The sequence below is a fragment of the Micromys minutus genome, assembly GCF_963924665.1.
Source record: "Micromys minutus genome assembly, chromosome: 22".
NCBI classification, from domain to species: Eukaryota; Metazoa; Chordata; class Mammalia; order Rodentia; family Muridae; genus Micromys; species Micromys minutus.
In genome coordinates, this window is record NC_137957.1 from 37,432,719 (window position 1) to 37,458,845 (window position 26,127).

The following is a 26,127-nucleotide window of genomic DNA, read 5'->3' on the forward strand; positions in this document are numbered from 1 at the left end:
GCTAACATCATTGCCAAAAATGGCTGCCTTGCACAGCCAACAGCACTAAACACTTCACAAATGTCATCATTTCTCAATGTTAGAGCCCGTGGGATAGATTACAAGAGATCCTCGCCATGTACAGATAAGGAACTGGGAACAGTAGTTTAGACACTGGCTTTATAGACAGCAGGTTACTGAGTCCTGAGCTGATGTAAGACCCAAGCACAGTGAAGGGCTGGCGCCATCTGGTATGTGCTCTCTGAAGAGTTACAACATAGGAACAGACTCGGACTTCCAGGCAAACACTCATGAGTCATCCCCAGCTCTCCTTCCCCAGCCAGCTCTTTGCTCAAAGGAACTGAAAGCAGAGGCAGATGGCTAATTTGAGAATAGCTGTTGGATTTGTTTGAAGCCCTGGGAGCATTCGAAATGTGATTTGACTGTGCAAATCATGTCTCATATGCTGTTCTTTTGTTTTATCATTCCTGGCACTCTCTTGTGTGGGCTTCTGCCAAGACGATGTTTACCAGCTCTTGATAACACATTTCTTAAAGACCACACACAGTTGCCTGAAGCATCCACTGCTGACATCCTAAGGCCTTTTGTAGCATGATTAGGAAAGAATCCACATCTTCCTTAGACTGACAAACAGGCTGAGTACTTTGTTTCTGCAGTATGTTTTACATGGTAGACTTTGTCTTATATAGCATCACCAGAAGGCAAATTTTTGCCAAGCAAAATTATTTTCTCATTACAATGAATTAAGAGAGAGAATGGTGTAATCAAAGGGACTTCGGGTACATCAGACCTGGTCACACCAATGTTTGTGCTGACTGTAGAGTGCAATGCTGATGTTTAAAGGCAACATCACTGTGACTCTTCTGGATTACATTTACTGGGTGATTGTTATAGGTTAGGGACTAAGATGTGAGCCATACAAACTAATCTGTTTCAATTTAGGGTTCACACCTTACGGTGGTGAAGAAGTAACCACATAATGCATACATAGAAGGGGGCACTGTTCTGTTCAGGTGACAAGGTCAGCCTGCAGAGGGGCTGACAGAACCTGAAGAATTGCAAGTGTCTCACGGGGACCTGCAATCTCTCTGTGCACCCTCATGCAGTCTCATGCGTTTGGCTCATCTTCCAGTTCACACCTGCCCAGGCTTCCTTCTCACACTGAGATCCTTGTGTGCTTGAGGCTTCATGCTGATGCTCTGCATGTTCGATGTAACACCAACCCCCAACTTCCCCCTAAACTCCTCTACTTCAAGTGCTAACCATCGCAGTGCATAATATCATCACCTAGAGTCTATACAGCCTGTCAGCTCATGAAGATTAATTCTCTTTCACCTTCTTCTCAAGCGTGGCCCACAAATGAGTGAAATTCTCTGATCACATTATTCTTGGTTATTATTATAAATCATTAATCGGCTTTCCTATGGGTCTTACACTGAAGACCCAAATCCACAAGGTGGTTCTGCACACGACTTCACCTGGCTCTCTAAGGTTATCTTGGGTGCCTCTCTCTGTTATTTCCTAGCTCATCCATCTTACATGCTCCTTTCTACCCCAGGACCGTTGTCATTGTCCCTAAGTACCAGGAGTCTCCTCCCTTTGTCTTTGCCTAGTTACCCAACACCTACCATTCACAAGTCAGTGTACATAACAGGCCTTCAAGGACTATCTCCGTTTCCTTTCTGCCCTAATGCTAGCTCACTGAACAGCATCATAACGAGTAGTACTCTTCTTGTATTCTATTTAATTACAACTTACTTCCTGTCTGTCCTAGTGGAATACAAGCTTGGTGAAGAAAGGCTCTTCCAATCATCTACCATACCGCCATGCCTAGCACAATGCTTCGCCAAAGGCAGAGGCTCCAATGTACTGACTGACTGAAGTAATGAACCACAGATAGAGGAGCTCCCTGGAAAAGGCAGAAAGATGAGGCACAAGGGAATCACACATGGAGCCACAAGCTAGAAGCTGGGTACCAACTCCTCTCTAGCTATCAAGCTCTAGATAGCCGTTGCTACAGGAGATGTGCTGGCTGGCACGGCCACCTTCTGCCATCACTGCAGATACATCTTCCGTGTAAGTCACTACAGTCAGCCACTCCTGTCAGCACCTGTTGCTTTACCTGTTCACCATCTGCTTGAATGTGCTGAGACAGAGCATAAACCTCTCGGAGCGACCTGTGCTGGCGTCAGGCTCTCTGCTACAGTGTCTCCCCCTTCTGATTTTCACAGAGCTACACAGGACCTAACTTGAGATCAGGCTTCGGTTTAAGCGGATGTTGCTATTGGTTTTATTTTCTACCCACATTACTCAATGTCCCCATAAAACAGCAAGGCTCCATGTGTTCAGTGGAGCAGCATATTTAATTGCCCCCCAAAACCTTTCCTTTCCATTTGTGACATGGCCAACTGACCCCAAAGCCTAGTTTTCTGTTTGTTGGGGCTTTTGACACACCTTCCGTATAAACCTTGATCACTTGTAGCTTTTGATTTAATGTGAGGGATGTGTAACTCTTCCTGTGGGTTGAACACTTATAGGCCATTGTAGGGTAATTTTGTCTAAGAAAATAGGGAGAACACGGAGAGGGAAACATACAGGGAAACAGTTCGGAGTCAGAAAAACACACATTTCTCAGTAAGTTCAACATCACATAGGCATGATCATGGTGCCCAAAACCAATTAAATGTTAACATCAATGATTATGCATTACAGATCATAAAAACAGATACGAGGAGAAAATTGGACTGAGAGAGACATCAAGTGAGCACATGATGTCAGGAAACAGGACACTGAGGAGCTGAAAAGATAGATGGCTGTAGTTACAAGACTGCTGAGCAATCATGAGGACCCATTATCGATTGCAGAATTCCACAGTTGCTTGTACTCTAGTTCTGATGGGATGGACGCCCTCTTCTGTCCTCCTGTGGATAGCTGCACATCTGCATATGCTCACACGGGTGCACACACACACACTCACACTTGTACACACACACCCTAACTTAAAAAAGATGGAAAGACTGAATGTAGAGTTGCCACCAACTTTCAGATCATGGATTATACAACACTGAAGTGGGTGTAGTAGCACATGGCTATAATCCCAAAACAAATATGGTGGACGACTGCTAATAATTTGGGGCCAGCTAGGTCACATAAGGAGACCCAGCCTCAAAACAAACAAATTAAAGCACACAGTATCTGCAGAGTCGCATGAAGTACAATACAGTGAGTTACACTTGTGTGAGCCATAGAACTTTGTGTGTCCTTAATACCTGACTTACATTATAGCTTCCCTCTTCTTTTGAGACACACACACACACACACACACACACACACACACACACACACCACTATGTAGGGGATAATAATCTTACATGTCTGTAAGCGTGTGTCATGAAGCCAAGCCCTTATGACATGCTTTCACTGCAGTACACGTAAGTCCCTTCCCTGTAGGTTTCAGTCTGAGGTAACGTGATATCATACACCACAGTAACAACAGACACAAAAGCAGAAACCTTGATTTATACTCTGGATTTGTTACCTGTATTAAGAGAGCAGCTCAACATTTTTTCAAGTTGGTGTCCTCGTTTTTAATGAGATAACTATCACTAGGCTATGAACCTTAAATGATACATGAAATCTTTCTAGTACAAAGCAGTTTGTAAACACGTGGTAAGCTATAGAAATATTTGAAATACATTTAAAAAGTGATCAGCACATGTTCCAGCATCACTACGCTATCTAGAAGAACACTGCTATGTCTATGTTTTTAGCATGTTCTTATATCAGCTTTCTCTCTGTCTGACAGTACAAAGTACACTCGTGAGTAAGCAGTTCTAGAAAAGGAAAAAAGAAAATGTCTAGAAATTGGCCTACATGCTAAAAAAAAAAAAGATCTGAGTGAACTACACTGGCAATATATCATTTCCTTTTGTCTGTTTGGTTTTGGTTTTGTTCCAGAAAGGTTTTCTCTGTGTAACCTTGGATGTCCTAAACTGTGTAGACCAGGGGAAGCCTTGCACCACCACTGCCTAACCAAAATGTCATTCCAATAGATGTGTTTGTTCATGGATATGCGATGGTCGCAGGCACGCAGGCTCACTCGCTCGCTCACACTTACCTAGCGGAGAGGATGAAAGAGCGCTCCACACTCTCAATCTTTAACTCGTTCTGATATGCCTCTTGGGTAGGTTTTCTGACCTGCACGAAGGTACAATATATGACTAACTGTGTCACGAATCCGACGCCTTAGGTCAGGGTATCCCCTCTGCACGATCCCTTCTCCCAGTGTCCCTGCATGGCGGTCTGTAATCCATCCCTCAGGCTCACCGACCCTCTCAAGTGCTGGGGTTTGCTTTCTGCTTTATTTTGGAAAGGGTCTCACTACGGAGCACCTGCCATGTCTTAGGTGTCTGTCGAAAGCAGAAGAGCAATCCCTTCACCACACCCACAAACACGCATGCTCTTCTTGGCTATGGCAGCTCACACCAGTGAGCTCAGCATTCAAGAAGATAAGATCATCTGGATCAGTAAACTGACCTATGCTACAGAGTAGACTGTCTCATAAAACCATAAAAGGCCTGGTATGGTTGCTCTCATCCATGATCCCAGCACTCGGAAGGTCATGGCAGGAGGATAAGGAGCTCAACACCAGCCTTGGTTATATAGGCCAGCAGGGGAATAAAATAAAAGCACAATCCTGAGCCAAGCCTTTTAAAAACACTCCTGTGGTGGTTTGAATGAAAATGGCTTCCATAGACTCACAAGGAATAACATTATTGGGGGTGTGGTCTTGTTGGAATGGGTGTGGCCTTGCTGGAGGAAGTGTGTCACTGGGGGTGGGCTTTGAGGTTTCAGAAGGTCTAGATGTTGAACTCTCAGCTACTCTCCAGCACCATGAATGCGTGCATGCTGCCAAGCTTTCTGCCATGACGACAACGGACTAACCGTCTGAACTGTAAGACAGCCCCATTAAACGTTTCCTTTTGTAAACGTTACAGTGGTTATGCAGTCTCTTCACAGTCGTGGAAGGCCTAAGACAACTCTCCCCTACAGGAACATATATTTACGTGTGAGATGATAGTTCTACTATGCTGTCTCAGGTACTCCTGAGCTCCTGAACTCAAATTATCCTCTTGTCTCAGCCTTCTGTGTACTGGGGATTAAAGGCATATGCCATCAACTTGTCTTTGGCTCCCTGCCTGTCTGTTATATTGAGGCAGAGTCCTGAGTAGCTGAAGCTAGCCGAGACCTCGATATGTAGTTGAGAAAGCCCCTGAACTCCTATCCTCTTGCCTCCTCCCCTAGCGGGTGAGATTGAAAGTACATGCTGCCAGAGTAGTCTGGAACTCTTGAAAATGCTCACCGTGCCTTTATAGTGATTGCTATTACTGTGCATTTATTGTGTCTACAGTGCTGCAAAGTCTTAAGGCACAGGGAGGGTTGGGAAGAGGCAGAGACAAAATAAATCACCCTTTAATTCATCCTCAAATATTTTTAATCAAATTGCTTAGTTTTGCTTATAGTGTTCCTTAATGCCTCTTCCTTGAGTAACACAAGAGTAAGCCCTTGACAGGAATGAGCAAGCACACAAGCAGGAGCAAACAGAAATAGAAAGGTAAGGGGCACAAGAGGTGACCATCCCAGGGAGTCGTTTCTACGTATGTTTGGGTAAACGAAGGCATAAGGAGTGCACGGACCTTCATTCCGGCCAGTGAGAGCATATTGTTGAGTTTGTACGTCCCAGACTGCATGGGTGTGGTGTACAGCAGAGCGTCGTTGAACTGAAAGGAGAGACACAGCACAAGGCCACTTACAGAATTAACTTCATCAACCAAGACACTATGGACACACACTAACGTTACCCACCACACACGTTTCTGCTCGTCTCCCCTGGTACACCCTGAATCTTAATGTCTAGTCATTCTGGGTGCTCACAGGCAGCCACGGTCCTCCCAGAGTCTAGTTACTGTGTACCCTGTGTTCTGTCAACTGGACCTGCTTATCTTGGAATCTGCTTTGTTGGTAACGACCAAATGTCCTTCTGATTGCCGTGTTTCATTTCCAGGTTCTATCAGAGATGTTTTATGAATTCTAAATCTTACTAAAGAGTTATAATCTGCCTGAACAAACAGCTGATTAAAACAATCCTTCCAAATTTAAAATAAATTCCAAGAGGAAAAAAAATTTCTAATCAAGTATCATAACAGATCTCATCAATTCCTGTGCTTGAAACAAGCAAGATGGCAACCCCAAAATACCATGTAAGTGCACTAAGCTCACGAGTTACACACGCCTCTCACCATGCAATGCCTGGACCGATTAACCACACAGAGCCTCTTACCAGGAAAAACATTCGGGGCTGCATGACTTTCCGAGACAGTTTCATCAGGATGCCTTCTTTAAGGAAAACCTAGTTCATCCAAGCAAACACTTGGTTACCATCACGCAATGACAAGAAACACAGAATTTCTGTGCAACATTCTTCTCCTTGAACTGTTTTTGTGGGATGCACGGGGACACTCTGTGACTTGGTTATGAAGCCCTAATACCAATTTAGAAACGGGACTAAAAACAAAAAAACAATAGGGGTGCTAAAGGGGCTAGAGAGATGTCTCAGTGGATAAGGTAACTAGATGCTATTGCAGAGGCTTGCTCTCAACTGCCTGTAGCTCTAGTTCCAGGAGATGTAATGCTCTCTTCTGGCCTCTGAGGGTACCGTAGGCCTGTGGTGTACCTTATTCACATGTAGGCAAAACACTCACATGCATGATATATAAAGAAACAAATATTTTTAAGAGAGAAGAAAGGAGGATGACGGTTTGCTCAGTTGACAAGAGAAGCAGCATTCGTGAAGTTCTGGGTGTGACTTTCACATTTCAATACAGCAGGCATGAGGGGAGTGCCCTTCTGGAATCCCAGCACCTGGGAGGCGGAGCATAAATTCAAGGCTAGCCTAGATACATAAGACTGTCTCAAAAAAGATAAAAGGGGGCCAGTGAAATGGCTCAGTGAGTAAAGGTAACTGCTGCAAAGCCTGAAGATCTGAGTTCGATTCCTGCGCCCTACAGGTAGGAAAGAACCCTCCCAACAACTGACCTTTCTTACTCTAACACACACACACACACACACACACACACACACACACACACTACACACACACACACACACACACACACACACACACACACCTTAATTCTTTTCTTAAAAAGATAAAAAAAGGAAGAAACCAAAAATTATAAAGAACATTTTAAAAGAACTCAGGTATAATAATCAGTCTCACAGCCCTGAACTGGCCCCAGAGGTTACTCTACGGACTGACACGTAATTACCTGTGTGTACTTGATCTGGAGCATACCCAACGACCTGACCACTACAGTTTGCAACTTCCTGATTCATTTCTTAGACCACTGCTGTGCTCTATGAGGAGCATCAAAACAATCTCTTTCCCTTCTAGGCCTAAAGATTTTCAGTGACATTGCTTTCAAAGCTGTGTGAGTTCAGTTGGTATTACACAATCAAATGATCCCATTAAATTACTCTATTGGAACTCCACAGGGTCCTCTGCCTCTCTCCTAATTGAATTGAACTGATTGTCACTGTGACTCACGTCATTCTGTTTTGAATGGATAAAACAATGCATATTAGGTCACTAAAGAGTAACATAACTCATTTTCAGAAGAAGTAAGATAAAAATAGCTGCAGACAATTCCCAGACGGTGTGTTAAACTGTAGGAGGCAATCGAGACACTTACCCGCCCAGGCTGCACAATCTCATGGTGTCCACTTAAGCTGTATTGAATTTGCATGAGCTTCTGAAAGTTGTCCTACAGGAGAGAACATAGAGTGTGTGATGGCTAGGCTTCCAGGTTCCACTGTAGCAGCCGTTGATTTCCAGATACTTACCCCTTGCTTCATGGTGTCATTGGCATGGTTAGCTACTTCTATGACAACAGCTAGGGCATCTAAAATATGCAGGAATAGAAAGGGCATTTGGTTACCAAGCAAGCAGGTTCCAACATAAGCAGGTCCAGCTGACAAACACCTACTACACAGTAACTAAGAGGAACTTGGTTGCCTGTGAGTAGCCAGAACTATAGACATTAGGATTGAATAGCCAGACATTAAGGCTCAGTGAGAGTATAGCCAGGTGGAAGCAGGCAAAAACAAAACAGACAAAATGCATAACCTCATTACTGTTATTAAAGGAAACAAGGGAGTCTGTATATTGCAATCCCCACCATATGCCAGAACGTATGCACCTAACACTATCTCCACAGCCCATCCCATGGTTATTCTGGATATGCCCATCTCTCTGGATTACTACAGTTTGTAGTGAGCAGGGTTGAGACCCTCAGGACTGAGTGGATGATTGATAAAGACGCTGCTACTTGGTCATCTGGTGTTCAAGCTCTACAATCACTCTTCGACCCATGCCATCTCCATAAAAGATGCTGACAACTCTACTCCTTTACGCTGGCTGTCTATCTTTCAAAGACATACTTGCTTCACTTCCCCTCACCCCAGTCCAGTTCACAGCTGCCCCCCATGCCATCTACTCCCTGCTTCTGACCACACAGGGCTTCTCTCTTGGCTATTTCAGTTGAGGGTAGGTGGTTCCCATGGACCAAGATCCTCCACCTCAACCTCTTCATCTGTAGAATCACTGACAATTTCCTTGAAGACAGAAATCTTGAGACATGGTACAGAGGCTTGGGGCTCTATTTATCAAGATCACCATAATGAGAATATGAGGGGGGTGTCCTGGGGAACAAATCAAGTCTTGTGCATGCTAAGTGAATACTGTACTGGTAACGTATTGTAAATTGTCCTGAAGCTGTTTGTATTTTAATGTTGATTCCACTTCCCCAAGAAGGGCTGCCTAGTCACATGACTCCAACTGAACCTTCCCATTTTAATTAGTAAAATAAAGGAAAGCCAATGACTGGGGGGTGGGGGAAGGTAGAGTTGGCTGAGAAGTCAGAAGGTGAGAGGACAGAGGTGAGAGGTCATGGCAGCATGGAGGTTCCCAAGGACCAGCTGGACCCAGGTGAAATTAATTGGTGTTCAATAGCTATGAACATTAAGGATTGTATAGGTCTAGCATCTTATATGAAGGGCAGTTTGTATCATTGTGTGTTTGATGTAATCTTGTTGTGTAGAAGGTTTGTGGATTGAGAGTTGAACATATAAACCTGTATGAAGAGCTATCGGGCTGTAGAGTTGTGTTTGTGCAGGATCTTGGGGTACAGAAATACCCTGGCACAGACGCAGAGAAAAGGTGGTAGAAAACTGCCAAGGGAAGGGAGTTGTGGGGACAAGTTGGGCCATGGTGACGGCTCAGACTGGGCACAGAGGAGCACGTGGCTCCAGACTAAGACTGGGCCTGAGGAGTGAGAACTCAGGGCCGGCAGAGAGATAAACATTTGTTAACTTTTAATATTTACTGCATATAATCTCAGGTCTTGTGCTTTTTCTTCACGAGACAGACTCAGGCCAGCGATACCTAATCTTCCTTCTGTCTACTTAAGTATAGTCCTGCTTTTCCCTAAGCCAAAATTCTTTGCCTCTACGAACTTTCATATTTTCCTCTTTCTAAATGACTCAGTACAGCTTCAGGGCATCCTTACTCTAAAGCTATGTCCTTTATTATTTATTTTGAAGGAGATTTTAAATTCAACTGGACTATGTCTATACAGAGGACACAAAACATCATTTCAGGCAACCTCAAACTTTTAAATAAAATGCTAGTGTAACTCTGGGCTGTAGGTGCAGTTTAGTTGTAGAACATTTGCTTAGCCTGGGTCCTGAATTGAATTTACAGTATCACAACCAACCACCACATCAAGGAAACTAAACTATAGAGGCACAGGCCCTGGCACTCAAAAGAGGTTGAGGCAAGAGAATCATGAGTTCAAGGTCACTGAGCCTCAAAACAAAATAGCAAGACCTGGTGGCAAATATACAAAGCCAGAGAGCACTGAGGTGGGGGTTAGGAGTTCCAGGTCACCCTTAGCTACACAGCAACTTTTAAGCCAACTTATACCACAATTAAACCTTGTTTTAAAAGACCAAGCCAACAAAAGGTAAAACAATGAGGAAGAGATTGGAGACATAAGTAACTATGAGACAATGATGCTGGATCTCTAAAAATGGCTTTGGAACAAGCGTAATTTTTAAAAATTTTATTTTATGTGTATGAGTGTTTTGCCCGCATGTGTATGCACTGTGTGTGGGCGCCTGGTTTCCTGCACAGGCCAGACAAGGATGTCAGATCCCCTGGACCTGGAGTTATGGACGACTGTGAGCCAGCATGCGGGTGCTGGGAACTACCTCTAGCCCCCACGCTTACTCGAGTTCTAAATCTGAAGATACACAGAATACATAAGAATATGCTCAAAACTCGAACATTAATGCACTGGACATGGACTTGTTTTGTGAATTTCTGAATAACCAAAGATAAGCCTATGACACCTGCAAGGCAGTATGAGGAGAAACAGAGACCCAAACAGAGTTGGTCTGAGATGGAGAGGCAGGAAGAAGGGACAGAGAATGTACTTCCTTGTGCTGTGTAGGTTGTTTCCCCTACTAAAAAGGCCACATATGGAGGCATGCGGCTGTATTCCTCAAACCCGGGAAGGCCTGTGCTTGAGGTCAGCTTGTAGTACATTGTAAAATCTTGTCTCCAAAAAGTATATGTGTGTGGAGGGTTTTGGTATAAGAGAGGGTGGAAAGGTATTAAGGCTCCAGCAATAAATGTTCTCCAAACAATAGGCTATTGAGAGTTTATCCTTTTATGGGTTGCTTTGTCTATAGTCAAGGTATCAATTTGTACCCCAGGCTAGCATCAGACATTTGGCAATCCTCCTGTCTTAGCTTCCCAAGTGCTGGGATTACATGTTAGTCACCGTGCCTGGCTTAAACTTTATCTGCGACCTCTATTTTCAAGAGTGAAATGACTGTGTGAATCATCTGGTTCAGAAAGACAGAGAAATGGACATCTACAGACTGAACCCACCACAGCAGAGTGACAGAGTGACAAAGCAACACAGGGAAGAGGCTCCCAGATCAGGCCAGGCCCGTCCACCGCCCGGAGGCAGCCTGTGTGTCTGCAGTGACTGCTATGACCAGCCTGAGGCAGCACTTTACTGCTCTCCCTGGTGATAGTTTCAGCTGCCTGAGGGAACTGTTTAAAAGGAGTTTCATACACAGGGTTTGCTCTCTGTATTTTCCTGTTCCAGCCCTAAGTAGATGCAATACAAACGCTAAGACTGCAGAGGGGAATTAGTTACCTTGGGTGTCTCTGTGATCTACAGAGTCTTCTAGGAGGTTCTTTAAATAATCTAGAAAAGAAACAAACGGGAGTATTTAGAACAATGCAGTAAGACAACCCCTAAGTCATCTCTTTAATTTAATACTTCACTTTTACTTTTAGCCCAACTCTGGAAGAATAAAGTGCTGAGATCAGGCATACAGAACCAGAATTGCAGACTGTAGGAAAGAGTGATTCTTAACCTTCCTAAAGCTGTGACTCTATAATACAGTTCATCATGCTGGGGTGGCCCCAAACCATAAATTATTTTCACTATTTCATAACTGTGATTTTGCTACTGATTCAAATCATAATGCAAACATCTTGTGTTTTCCAATAGTCTTAGTGACCCCCGTGAAAGGGTCATATAGCCCCAAAGAGGGCGAGACCCACAGGTTGAGAACCACCCCATAAGCATTAGGTAAAGAACTCAGGAAGAATTGGAGCACACACCTATTACCTCACCCCTGACTGGAAGCCAAAGGGAGGATGCTCAATGCTTGAGGCCAGCATACCCGAAGCTATACAGTGAAGACTTGCCAAGCAAAGAAGGAGGGAAGGTGTAACATCAGAGGACTAACCCATCTCACCTAAGGTACACACCCTTGTTGTCCCTGGGTCAAAAATGCAATCCAGGTTTCCTAATGTTTACTTAGTATATTTAGTCCATCACACATGAACCATCTTAATCTCAACACCTAAGTGCGAAACCCCAAGGCATCAATACACTGAATGCCCAAGTGGCAGAGTTATCAATCTGATAATCTACCGATATTCAAGACAGCAAAGAAACTCCCCATGTGTTCTAAACTTTCCAAATGCCCCCGTGGGACATCTGACAGTGTCAAGAGACATTTTCCGCTGCCTCAGCTAAGGGGAAGGGGCGTTACTGGCAATCTGGTGGTTGAAAGTTAGGGATCTAGTTAAAAAACCTTGATACAACCTCACAGCAGACAACCCAAATGTCAACATGCCTGTAATCGAGATACCCTGGGCTGGATGAACGTGGTATACTAACAACATAAACAACATGGTGCACTGGGCCTTGTAATATGGGGAAAAACTAAAAAGTGGAATTCAATGACACTTCTCTTGTTATGTATCCAGTCTCTTTCTAATTCACCACCCCCCACTGCATGGTGCGTGTGTGTGTGTGTGTGTGTGTGTGTGTGTGTGTGTGTGTGTGTGTAAAATAGGGCCTCAGTGTATCATTGAACTATATCCCGTTCTTCAACTGACAATTTCCCAGGCAATTTTCTCATCTGATTCCCTGTCTCCTATAAAACTTTCCATTTGAAAGCTGTTTGTTCCTTTGAACAGGACATGACATGGCAGCTGCGCACTTTATGCTGCCCTCATGTGCGAGATTCATCACCCACTGCCACCCAGCAGGTTCCCTAAATAAAGGCTGACATCAGAGATGCCAGTAGAGGTGCAGAAAATGGGAAGAGGAAAAGCACGTTAGAAAACTGCGTGTAGAAGACCTAATCTCTGTTTAGCAGTATCATAAACAGATATCATTTCTGCCAGCAGATTCATAAGTCATGCTCACAGGCAAATATGGAAACTTGGATGTTAGCACTAGTTTTCCAAATGCAATGACAACAGATCACTCGGGCGTCCTGACTCTGTGATAATGACCTAAGAGCCTGTGGAGCCTGGATATACATATTCTAAATATCCACCATGGTAGGATCCCTCCTTGGTGTTATATATGACAACAGTAAGCTTCCTTGAAGCTTGGCAAAGCTCTCATCTTGCCAAGGAAAGTCACTATAACTATAGATCTGAAGGCATCACAAACACACAGGGAGGCAGGCATGCCTCTGATGAAACATAAAACAAAAAATTATTGAAATATTCTGCTTACACACTTGCTTGGCTTCCTCTCAGATTGAAAAAAAATGCTTATTAAAGTGGGGGCAGTGGCTCATGTCTGTAACTCTAGCTCTTAGGAGCCTGAAGCAAAGGGACTGCCTGGGGTCTAAGGCTAGCCTACATTACATGGTTGAGTTTCGGGCTGACCTAAGCAACAGAGGGAGGCTGTCTCAATACAAAAAACAAGCTATTCTCAACATTGACTCTACTCAGAATGCATTCCATACATAGGCCATGTTTGATGAATCAGTACTCAACAATCCAAAGGCTAAAAGTGACCCTATACAAGACCCTATACAGTGCTTCATGCCTGTAAGTCCAGCACATGGGAGGCTGATCAACTCCAGGTTAACTCCAGTACAGTGACACATTGCCTCAAAAGCAAACAAAGTGAGTGTTAGGTTGCCATGACCTCATCATTTAAAAAAGAAAAACATTTAGTTAGTTAGTTATTTGTATCTGTGGAAGGCACATGCATGCCATGGTGTTCACAGGTGCATCAGAAGACAAAGTATAAGGGTCCATTTCTCTTTCCAGTATGAGGTCTTGGGCCTGAACTCAGGTCATAAGGCACAGCAGTAAGCACCTTTCCCTCTGGGGCATCATGCCAGCCCGATTTTCCTTTTTATATCCTTAACACCAAGTGATTTCCCTTAAGCTTGGGTTAGCTGGAGAGTCTTGAGAGGAAAGCAGACTTTCCTATCGTGGCAAGTTCCTCTTCAGTTCTTGTTCATCTCTACAGAAACACATTCCTACAAATGGAATTATTCCTATCACCGAAGACAGCTTCCTGGAAGACATGTATATTAGGAAATCCTGACCTCAGAATCATTCTCCAGAGCCTGATAAGCATTTAAATTGCATCTGTTTGTTTGTTTGGTCAAACTAGGCTGCTGCCGACCAACATGAAGTTTTACAATGAGCACTTGAGTGCAGAACATGCACTAAAGACACTGCTACCACAAGCTAAAATCATTCATCTTTATTTTATGTGCATTGGTGTTTTGCCTGCATGTCTGTCTCTATGAGGGTGTGGGATCCCTGTAGACATGACAGACAGTTGTGAGTTACCATGTGAGTGTTGGGAATTGAACACAGTGCTCTTGACAGCTGAGCCATCTCTCCAGCCCAGCTACAGGCTGGGAAAGAATGCAGTTAAATTGGCCTTCTGCCAGTTTAAAAGATGTGCTATTGGTCTCTACAATTCAACTTTGCGACTAATCCACTGATCCATCTACGATCCCCTTCAACAGTTATGAATCAGTCAGGACCTTGGCAGCAGCAGGGGGAGGGTGACCACTGAACATGAGTCAGGCAGCCCTGAAACCTCCAACTGCCTGCTGACTGGCTATGACCAGGGTGAAACCAGGAAGGGAGACCAGACAAATAACCTGCATGGGCATTAGTTACCCCTCCCAGTTAGGGCCTGGCCCTGTGGAACTGTTCACAGGAATCATGGGAGCAGATGTTCCAACTGCCTGGTTAGACTTGTACCATTATGAGTTTCCTGCCCCTGCCTAAACTAATTAAGTATTAAGAGCTGTTTTAAAACAATAAAAAAAACTTCTCAAAACCCAATGAGACTATTGCTGTTCTTTAAAATCAAAACTAGAAAAGAAGAAAACCAGGAGTCACCACTGGGGTGCCTGCCTCTGACCTCAGCACTTGGGAGGTGGAAGGAGGAAGATCAGAAGTTGGAGACCTCATGTTAACAGGAGAGACAGAGTCAGAAAAGGGATGTTTGGGGAGAAACTATTATACAGACATCGCTAAATGTGCTATTGGGCCACCAGGTGGCGCCATTGATTAATTAACTCCTGAGCGCCCTGTCCCTTATTGTAAACCGGAAACACCACATATAACCCCTAGTGATTGGCAAGTTATGGGAAGCCCTACATGAAAGGATGGGGAGTCTTAAAACACTCCGTCTTCTTGAAGGTCTACATTTTCTACACAAGAGCTTTTAGTAAGACACACCATTCTTGATCATAATCAACCAACTAAAAATAGAACTACTCAGAGGTTAACCTTCACTAACTTTTCAGTCATTGGCGGGAGTCTAGAATGATCTGCCTTCAAAGGGCCAGAGTCCTGAAAATGGTTGGTGGCAGAGCACAGAAAGTGGCCTCTAGAGGAGTGCTGTTCCCAAGTACAATGCTTCAGACTGGAAGACAAGGCTTACTGTGTTCGAATTTTCTCTTTCCTCTTTCTCTGGGCATTTTTTTTTTTAAACCTTATAAGTCTTCTGCTTACATATAGAAGTTTCTGATTTTGAGTTTTATGGTATGTGTATTTCATTCCTTTTCTTTTCTGTTTGTTTTGTTTTATTCTATTTGTTTTCTGAGGAGAGAAATAAGGCATTTTGTTGGGTGGACAAAGAGATGGAAAAGATTTGGGAGGAAATCAAGGAGAGAAAACAGTGATCAGAATCTATTGTATAAATTTTTTTTTAAAGAAATTCTTACTTCCCTGACCTAGTAATGTCCAGCCACGGAATAGCCTGGCAACTTTTTCCAGTTCATTTTTATTTATCTTTATTTGACCCACTCATTTTTATGGTGTTGGAGAGCAAACATAGGCCTTACATAGGTTAAGCAAACATTCTTCTACTGAGGGCCATCAGGCCCTAAGCACTTCTGGATATGAAGAATTGGGATGGTTAGTATTGTAGTTTATGCCAGTAATCCAACTACTCAGGAGACTAAGACAGGAAGATTACAAAATTAAGGGAAAAGAGCAAGACCCTGTCTGGGGCAGGGACCAACTAAATTAGACAGAAAAACAAACAATACACTATAAAATATGGTGAAACCTACTTTAATAAAAGGCATTATAAGAAATTTGGTGAGTTAAGTAATAATGAAAAAATTTAAAGCATGAGCATCTCTCTAAAACAACATGTGCAATATTTTCTTAAAACGGGTTCTCATGCAGCCCAAGCTGACCTTGAACTACTTATCAACATTGCTTCCACAAACGCAGGCATGTGCCACTGGGCTTGGTTTCTGTTTTTTCAAAAAGACAGTATCTTGCTATGGAGCACAGGCAGGCCTCAAGCTTTCAATCCCCCTGCCTCAGCTCCCTGAGTGCTGGGGTATCAGTTACTGCTACCAGTATGAACACAATTTTGAATTATTTCCTTCTGGCTTCATAAATGCTTGATGTGTCTTAGCAATATGTAGGATTTCAATGTCCGACAACACATGTTATAAACAACATTTTATCTGGCTCCTGAAAGTTAACAGACTTGGATAAATGGTGTGATCACTTTGTCAAAAAGATCACAATCTTGGTCGTCGGTCCTTTTCCATATTTCAAATTGCTTTTGGGGAGAAATCACTATAACAACTACTTTTAAAATGATGATTTTGAAAAATGATCTCAAAAGGCTGGCCACTGACTTGACTGACCTTGAACTCCTGACCTTCCCACCACCACCTCCCAGGTGCTGGTATTAGGAGAAAACACACACACACCTCTAAGAATGCAGCTAGCAACTTAGGACCTCTATCTGAAGAGCAGAACAAGTTCCTCCCCCCAACAACCATCAAATGCAGATGGTTTCTATTCAAATGTATTCCCGGTTATACTGGGTATATGGATCAGAAACATCTTCAGCCCGAACTAATTCTGTGAATATGTACTAGAGAAAAGTGTGTCCTCTGGGTGGACATTTAAGGAGAATTCCCCATAACTGTGTGTGCATATGATAAGCCAGCTGCATCACGGGAAGGCCTGTGCAAAGTAGAAAAATGGATATCTAACTGAGATCTGTTAGTTAATATAGGGGACCACCCAAACTAGTACTCAGCACCCCCTTCCTTTGGAGCCTATAGAAGACTTCCTAGTAATAACCCAGGCCCTTGGGTGCTCTCTCACTCACATGGCCTGTTATCACCCTCGAGAGTGTACTCTGGTCAGTCCTACTGCTGTGCTGCTGAACCAAGTTTCCTTGCTGCTCTGAAATCTGTGGATGATTATTTCAATCCTTGTGTAGGGCAAGATCCCAAGCACCTGAACACATTAGGCTCAGATAGCAGCCACGGGAACATCGTTACTGATTAAAAACTACCATGACCCCTGACTCTAACTCTCCCATTTTTCAAATGCTGGTTCTAGTCCTTAAATATGTGGCCTAGACCTGCTTATATATATATGGCATTTGTATAAGCTATAAAGGGAGCCTTTGTTTTGTTTTATTTTTCTCTCTCCAGACTCATGGTTTAGAAAGCAAGAAAACACCATCCATGAGTTAGAAAAGGCTCTTTTCATGGGTGATGGTATTTCTTGTTAGATATGGGCTGGACCTGGACTTCAATTGAGTACCTTAATGCAGGGCAGAGTCAAGAGAAAAAAAATCTTCCCTATCTACTCAAGAGTTTGATGACTTTGGTCCTGAGAAGGCAGCTTCAAAGGACTCATGACTCAAACCTGATTCCAAGTCCATGCTAGGGTGAGATGTAGGTGCACATCTTAGGACAGGTGGACCCAGCCCCACAGCCTTCTCACACTAGTGAGGCATGCCTCCAATATCCTTGAGAGGAGTCAAAAGCAAAGGGAGACTTTCAAGAGATCATTCTGACTTTTCTAGGACTCCCTTTCTTAGTGGGTGAACAATCAAAGCTGCTGGTTGATCAAGTGAGAATCTCAAGTGGACAGAAAGCGCCTTTAGCACATTTAAGCCACCCTCAAGTGTCGAGAAACGCTCTTATCTCTATTTGTCCTTACCACCCTGCCAATAAGGTAGACTTAGGGAGACAAGGGTATTTCACTGTGCAATAGCCAATTAAAAATAAAGCAAACCTAAGAGCCAGAATGAGTTCCAGTGAAGCTGGATTTCCATGGTTTCTCCCATTGGAGTGGTTCCTGTGAGCCCGTACTTCTGACAAAGACTGTGAGAGAGACTCTAGGGACACATTCAGCTCACTAACCCTCTGCCAAAACAGGTCCCAGAAACGGAGGCATCTGGCTACTTTCAGGGAATCTGGGTCAAACTTGTGCTAAGGATAGAAAAATAACTTTTTAGTGATCTCCACTGGTAGAACTCTGGTTTTCTGCAAACTTGGATGAACAAGAGAGAGAGAGAGAGAGAGAGAGAGAGAGAGAGAGAGAGAGAGAGAGAGAGAGAGAGGGAGAGAGGGAGAGAGGGAGAGAGAGAGAGAGACTTGATCTTAATAACCTTTATTGTTTTGTTTCTATAAAATAGGGTCTCACTGTGTAGCTCTGGCTGTCCTGGAACTAGCAATGTAGACCAGGCTGACCTGGAACTCACGAAGATCCACCTGCTTCTGCCTCCCAGGTGCTCAGATTAAAGGTATGAACAATCTGACCGAGCTCCATTTTCATTAGCTTTTAAATGAAATAAAAGTTTCTATCTACTGGGAATATTGGTAGCAAATCCTAGAAGTATTGAAAACCTTTTTGACATTATTACCATGGAAATCCCAGATACTTTATGACAAATTATGGTTGAGGCAGACAACAGAAAATACTGTATACTCTTATTGGTACCATCTAAAATTATTCCATCTCCCATCAGATCTTATTTAACTCAATACCAAAGAAGCACATTTGGCTAGGCGAGACAGCACTGCCTGCAATCCCAGCATTTGGGAGGATGGGGTGTTCAAAGTTATCCTTGCCTACATAGTGAATTTGAGGTTGCCTGGGCTACATGACACTGTGTCTCAAAGCAACAACAAAACCATCATAGGTCTGAGTATGCAATCAGGTGCTGGAGCATTTAACTAGCAAGCACAAAGCCTTGAGTCTGTTGCCCAGTACTCCACGAACCAGGCAAGGCTGCATGTGCAGAACCCTAGCTCTACAATGGTGAGTGCAGGTGGCTCCTCAGCTCCATAGGCAGCTGAAGGCCAGTGTGGGCTACATGAGACTGCCTCAGAAAACAAAGACAGGCCGACAGACAAAAGGCTCAGGAAGAGAGAATGTACTTAGTTCTTAGGTCCTCGGGTCTTTCCAAAGCATTTAAATATTTCTACAGATAAACTTTATTTAATAGAATCTCTAAAATGGCTTCCTAAACACTACAATTAAGAACGATTTATAACAGCCTGGGAGCTGGGCTAATTAACACAAATTCTGAATGGCATTATTCCCTATCTCACGTGGATAGAAATGCCTCCATCAAAGGCCCTGGATTTGTGAGACAGTAAATGCTTGGTCTGGTGTCTAAGGTATGACCATCACTGTTTTAAAATCAAGTTGTCACCTACACAAAGTGTTGAAATGGCCTGTTTAACTTTTTTTCTTATTATTGTTCTGAGACAGGGTTTCAGGTAATCCTGGCTGGCCTGGGAACTGCTATGTAGACACTGCTGGCTGACGGTGACCCCCCCCCCCCAGGACTGTGATTAGAGGTATGGTCCACTAAGCCCGATTCAAAATATCTTTTGATGTACACAACTGCTTTGGTTTTAAAATAAAATACTTGCTACAGGGGTTTTCAATAAGGATTTTTTGAAGTGTAATCTACTGGTTTACTTTTTTAAATCCGCAGATGAGTCTGGCTGTCACTCACGGTTACAGTCTCAGAACACTGTGACAGATGTTTTTAATATCCCATTTTCTACCAACATAGAAAGTCTTGGATTTCTAGAAGCTAGAGGGAATTAATGTCACCTCAGACAAAGGCAAAGTCTACAGGAAAGAGTAATAAAGTATATCGCTAAAACAACTTCAATATAACATAAATATTTTGAACAAGATCAAAGAAATTATAATGAATCAAAGTTCAAAGGACTGTTGTTTCCCCATAGCTGTGGAAGTGGAAAGAATTTTCAGAAACATTTTAAATTATATTCTTCAGTATTCTTTCTCCTTGGTGATCCTGCCTGATTCCTCTTCCTTCAATATCAATGTAATAATGTTCCACAAAAATAATGCTTTTATTGAAAAAAATTCTAATTAATATATAATATAGATAGAGATAAAAAAATCTGAAAAAGTCTATGAGTCATTTCCAAACAATAGAAGGCAAAAAGGGATTTGGCTTTTTATATTATGACTTACATATTTTCATATGCATAAAAGAGCCCTTCAAAGGAAAAAGGTCACCCTTCCAAAAATAACAAGTGGCAAGATCTGTACAAACTTTAGGGAGAGCTGAGTGGTAACCCGAGCAGTTGGACACAGCCTCAGAGGACAGTGCCAGCCCACAGGAGCACATGCTGAGTGAGCAATGAATGAGTGTACGGAACCTGAGAGGACACGCTTCAGTGAAGGGAAGTAAGATTTGCATGAGCTGAGCTTGCCAGACTGTAGATAATGAGCTTTCTACTTTCCTAGTATCCACAAGGAGGGCTGGGGATACAGCTGAATACTGAGTCCTGGCTGAGCAGGCCTGAGGTCCTAGGATCCATGACCAGTAAAAAGCAAATAAGTAACAAACCAACCGTCACAATCTAACAAGTAGAATCACAGTGCATACCCCTTCCCCAGGGAAGGAAGCAATGCTCCGACAGGCAGCACGGGGAGCGATAATGGGTGGTGTGGCCTGTATGAAGACCGTTCTGTAACATGGAGTGGGTAGGAAAACTCTGATCTGGATCACAACAGGAGCAGGAAGCACAGGGAGAGGAGAACCTGGACACCCTCCCAGGGAGTAAGACTAGGAAGGGAGTTTGGTCCTTCTGTAAGGACCTGAGTCATGGAAGCCCTCTTTCAGTTCTCAACACAATGTAGTGATCTATCCATGTGGGACAATTCATGGAGCTCTTGCAGGAGGGTTCTGAACTTCATGAAAAGGAGCAACTATTTCTTAAGCCTTTCTTAAGCTTTCAGTTGGTCAGGTCTTTGATATGGGTCAAGGTCCATGAGTCCCAGACAGCTTGTTTCTTGAAGAGATGAGAAAGAAGCAACTAGTCCTGCTTCTGTGGCAGTGTCTGCTTTCTTCCTGCCTGCTGCTTCATCATTTCCATCCTTCCCAACCCAAGAGGATCTGCTGTCCCACACACTCGGGATACGGCCTGACTCTAGAGCATCAGCCTAGACCAGTCAACACAAAAGTCAAAGTTACAGGTGTCTGGGATTCATTAGGTAACTCACTCGCTGTGTTTCCTTGAACTCCTTACAACTGTATGCATCCTCTTAGATCTTATTTTGAGTTGATCTTAAACTACTACCACCAAGAATTTACTAAATTTATGTGAGCATTGATTTTACTGGTGCTGGAAAATTCGAGTCATGGCCATGTGCTTTACACTGGGGGTTCAACAAGGGCTTCCACTAAGGATTTAGTGGAAACAAGACAAAACAAGCCAGGTTGGCTAAACAGTGGCACAGACCACTGCCTCTCGGGACCACCACTCATTTTTCTCTAAAAGGAATATCAAGTCTTATCAGTCCTTCATCTACGCACCTCTCAGACTCTGAGGAGAAACCAAGGCGAGTTCAAGTTAGGCAGGAACCTCCCCATCTGCCAAATACTTATACTTAGATAATACACACTATCAGTGGTTGACTCAAATAAAGGTTCAATTCCCAGCTCACTATGATCTGCCACAACCATCTCTAATTCCCTTGACTTTGACGAGCACTAAGCAATACATGTGGTATACATACGTACACACATAGATACGTATATACGTACACACATCCATACATACAAGAAGATTCCTACAACCAGGCAGCTTAGGTTATTCTAAGCCAGCCTAGGCTCTTATGTGGACTATATTTATAATTTAAAAAATATATATATACCAAAATAAAAATCACTCCAAGAGATTGGTATGTTGGAATATATCTGTAACTGGAGCTCTCATTAGTCTGAAGCAGAAGGATTTACAGTGAGTTTGAAGTCCATCTGGGATATACAGCAAGTACCAGAGCAGTCAGGACTGCGTGACAAAGCCCTGCCTGAAACAACACCCAAATCAAAACTTAGGAACCCACCAACCCATAGAAAGAAGAAAAACTTGAAAAGTCCAATCTCACATGATGTTGGTACAGTAAAACAACAGGGACACAAGGTCTGTTTGCTTGGGTTACAGACATATGCTATCGTTTATCCAAGGCTTCAGGCCTACTATGGTGTATGGTGATGTGGGCCTATAATCCCAGCATTTAAGAGGCTGAGGCAGAAGTATAAGTAGTTTAGGGCAAACTTTGTTGTTTCTACAATGAAACTTATAAAAGACGACACATAGTTTTAAAAACGTATTTTTCTCATTTCTCCACCAAAGCCAACTTAGCGTAACTTAGGCACAAGCTTCTTTTTAACTATGTAGAGCAGCAACGCACAATACAGGGGAAAGGTATCTTCCCACTTTCATTTTCAGTAGCTGGAGCCTTCCTTCTCACATCTGAAGCCACTAAGAGCAGCCCGCCTTCTAGAGCTCTGACAGTGGCCAATGCCACTGAGTAGCTGGTTACAACAGAACGTGGATTCATCTAGGGAAACACTGTGTGTCAGCACTTCCCTTGGCCTGCAAATTAATACTTTCAGCCAGAAGCAGAGGAAAGCAGATGGCCAGGATATCCTCAAACTATTTGCGTAGTATGTGTCATTCTAGAAAGAAATCCAGTCCCTAATCTGCAATTACAAATTCAAACTGAGCTCTTGACACACCTTGGCTGGCAGGTCACAGGTCTGAAAGAAAAGGACCTCCCATCCACTCTTAGGACTATCAGTTCAGGAGAGCTTGTCACATCTGTCTCAAGGGACCTGAGAAATGCTGCTTTTCCAGGGTTCACATCCACCTCTATTAATCTTGGTTTAAGAGCACCTGAATGCACATCATTTTTTCAAGGACAATAGTCATAGCCAAGTACCTCACATTCTATTTACACCAAACCACACATATTTATTGAGCTATAGTGTCATTTCAATGTTTGTGTCTACTGTAATACAAAGTATCATGCGCGCACACACACACACACACACACACACACATTTCTCTCGGTCCTCCCCAGTGTACTTCAGCAAATCTCAGGAGACATAATAGTATGTGCCCAATAGTCATGTTTGGCACTGACATTATATGTATTAGTTTTTGTTTTTACATCAAACCATTTAATCTTTATACGCTTGTTATCTTATCTATGGTACTATGGTAAGTTTTAAAAAGCCAGGCGACAAAAATCTCCAAGTAAATATGCATTTACCCAAATCACACGTCACATTCTCTTGTAAACTAGCCAGAAGTCTAAAACCTTGCAAACGATAGTCAACATACCCAAATAATGATAGTAAGATTACTGCTATGATTGCTAAGAATAGCTAATGTCATTGGAACTCACTATGTACGAAGACTTATTGTAAGGACCATGCGTACACTAGTTCATTAATCAATCCTCATAACAACAGAGGAAAGGATTCGGGTCACCAGGACAGTGCTATACAAGCATACAGGAGGTGAGAAAACACCTCCCTGGGATTAATAACGTCATTCTGGTGAGACAGCACAGGACGAGGGTTGATGTACTGAACGATGCTCAGAACATAGGGCACAACCTGCATGAATGCCCTAAGGTGAGAGTGGACAGTGGATGTTCAAGAAGCGAAAGTGGTTCAGTCCCAGTGATGTCATCTATCAGCCAGTGGCTGGAGGAGACGGCAAGGGCGTGCGTAGGAAACAGTGCTCAATAAAGGTGTCACATGGCTGGTAAGATTTGCAGACCCTACCTGTCAGTAGCAGCCTGTACTGAGGGATCCTCTGAACTGGCTTTAGCAGGTAGTGCTTCAGGGCCAGGTTGGCACATCGAGGGCTCATCTGAAAGGAAGAAAAGGCATTCAAAGTAAGCCCACTGGTTTTTCAAAAGCAGAACTCAGGCTGAAGCATGTAGGAAGAGAATTCAAAGATGCTTCCTTTTGTAAGACACAGTGCAGCAAGGGAAACTGACTGAAGCCATCAAACCCACCTCTCCAGTTGGCTTCTGAAGCTGCTGCTCCTAATGGGTACTGGTTCACAACCCTCTCAAAGTGTGGTGCCCACAGTTGCATCCCCTACTGGGGGTGTCCCAGCTTCCTCTCAGGGGACATCTGTCAGGTCAGACCTAACCAAGGAACCAAGAAGGGAGTGCATGACCTCTAAAATAAGGAAGCAGATCTAGAACTATTGGGGGTTAGATTCAAACGATAGTCAGAACCCTGTGGTTAATATACTTGCACATCATAACAACGGGGCACTGGGAAAGCTGCAGAAGCTAAAGCTCAGAGCAGCCTAGCTAAGTGCCCCTTCTCTTAGAAGAATGAAGAATGTAAAGATCTTGTTGGACGAGCAGTCCTATAAAAGACAGCCGAGTCAAAATGAATACATCTGACTGTAGTATTTCCCACAGGGTGGGAACAGAACCCAGGGCACTGCAAATGCCAAGCACATGTGCTGCCCCCGAGGCATATCGCGGGCTTGGGACGTTCTGACTCGGCCAAAAAGCCATGTGATTCTCCTTAAAATCGTTCTCCTTAATACACAGAATGGTTATCTCAGTCAACTGAGCTTCACTCAGTCCAAGCAGTTACTGCGTGGTGGAACCTAGTGAGCATGTACATCTCTATGAGACAGACCCCTCTGTGCAGCTCAGGCTGGCCCTCAACTCCATCCTTTCTCCACTCGCTGGGAGCTGCGATTACAGGATGCGCCATGACACCGGCAGTGATGCCTCCTTTTATGGATGGCCACGATAGTAGAGGAGAGGAAGAGCAGGAAAGACTGCAAATTCTTTTCAAAGTATAATTAGATGCTTCTTGCACAAAGATGCACAAAGTAAAAATCAGCAATACTATAGCATTTTTTAAACTTTTCATTTATTTTGTGTGGCTAAAATTACTGACCATCTTAGCCAAAGAAATAAACACTAAAATATAGTAGCCCAAAATTATAAGAGTAGAATTAAACTAATTGTTTTTTTTAAAGTATGTGATGCCAGTGCTCAGGAGGTAGAGGGAGGGCCAGGGATCAAGGACAGTCGTGGCTCCAAAACCACCTTGAGGCAAGTCTGGGTTACAGTGTACGGTATCATTTTATCTCAACAAGTTTGCACCTCCAGACTTTCAGTCAAGACACAAAACTTTAGCTGACACATAAAATAAAGGCAAAGTTTTAAACTTTGATGCTAAAATTTATTTATTTACTTATCTAAGAAAAAACTGTGTTCCTTTCCATTACTGTATGTGAAGCTGTCAGACAAACAGAAGAGAATGTTAGGTTGAAAAAGGAAATGATCCCATCATCTTCAAATCCATCCAGGCAGAAGGCAGAACAGGGGTGGCCAGCCAGGGTGGAAGAGAAGGAGAAGTTAATGTTTAATGGCTGTGGAATCTCAATTTGGCGATGTTTCAGAAAGACAGTTGCACAATATTGTCCACGTATTTCATATCACAGAATTAAGATCATAAGTTGGTGGTATGTGCATTTTACCACAGGCCTACAGAACATGAGATTATTCGTTTATTCCTTAGTTTATGTAGTGTGTGTGCACATGTGTCCCAGCATGCATGCTGAGGTCAGGGGACACTTTCAGGAGTCAGTCCTTTCCTCCACATGTGGGGTCGCAGACGTGGCATCAAGGGGCTTCATACTCCAAGTGACCTGGTTAGTTCTCTTCCTGTGTTTGAGACAGGGATTCACGCTGTCCATGCTGACAGGAACTCAGTATGTACCTAGAATGGCCTTACGGATCCCTTATCTTTCTGCCTCAGCTTCCCATGTATCTTCAATGTGTCTTGGCCTATATTGACTTTTCAGTGGTTTACATGATCAATTAATCCCTTCTAAGATTTAAAAGAGACTACTATTATTTATTTATTTATTCACTGGGTTTTTGAGACTGGGTTTCTCTATCCTGTAGAGCAGGCTAGCCTCTAACTCAGAGATCTGCTTGTCCCTGCCTCCCAAGTGCTGGGAGTAAAAGCCGTGGACCACCATCACTTGGTGAAGGAGATTATGTTTTAATGCATTTTACTAGAAAGTTTTGTTTTCAAT

At 43.3% G+C, this 26,127-nt stretch overlaps 1 protein-coding gene across 1 annotated transcript in view; it reads right to left on the bottom strand.

Moving 5' to 3' along the window:
* The window catches only part of FGD6 (FYVE, RhoGEF and PH domain containing 6), a 103,466-nt gene that overhangs the window by 11,665 nt on the left and 65,674 nt on the right, over nucleotides 1–26,127 (bottom strand). The window contains exons 8-14 of the mRNA XM_080935524.1: nucleotides 23,829–23,916; nucleotides 11,289–11,339; nucleotides 7,903–7,961; nucleotides 7,752–7,823; nucleotides 6,341–6,409; nucleotides 5,697–5,780; nucleotides 4,118–4,197 (exon numbers count right to left, since the gene is read on the bottom strand). Of these exons, the coding sequence (XP_080791650.1) occupies nucleotides 4,118–4,197; nucleotides 5,697–5,780; nucleotides 6,341–6,409; nucleotides 7,752–7,823; nucleotides 7,903–7,961; nucleotides 11,289–11,339; nucleotides 23,829–23,916 (503 nt within the window). The remainder of the gene's footprint in view (nucleotides 1–4,117; nucleotides 4,198–5,696; nucleotides 5,781–6,340; nucleotides 6,410–7,751; nucleotides 7,824–7,902; nucleotides 7,962–11,288; nucleotides 11,340–23,828; nucleotides 23,917–26,127) is intronic.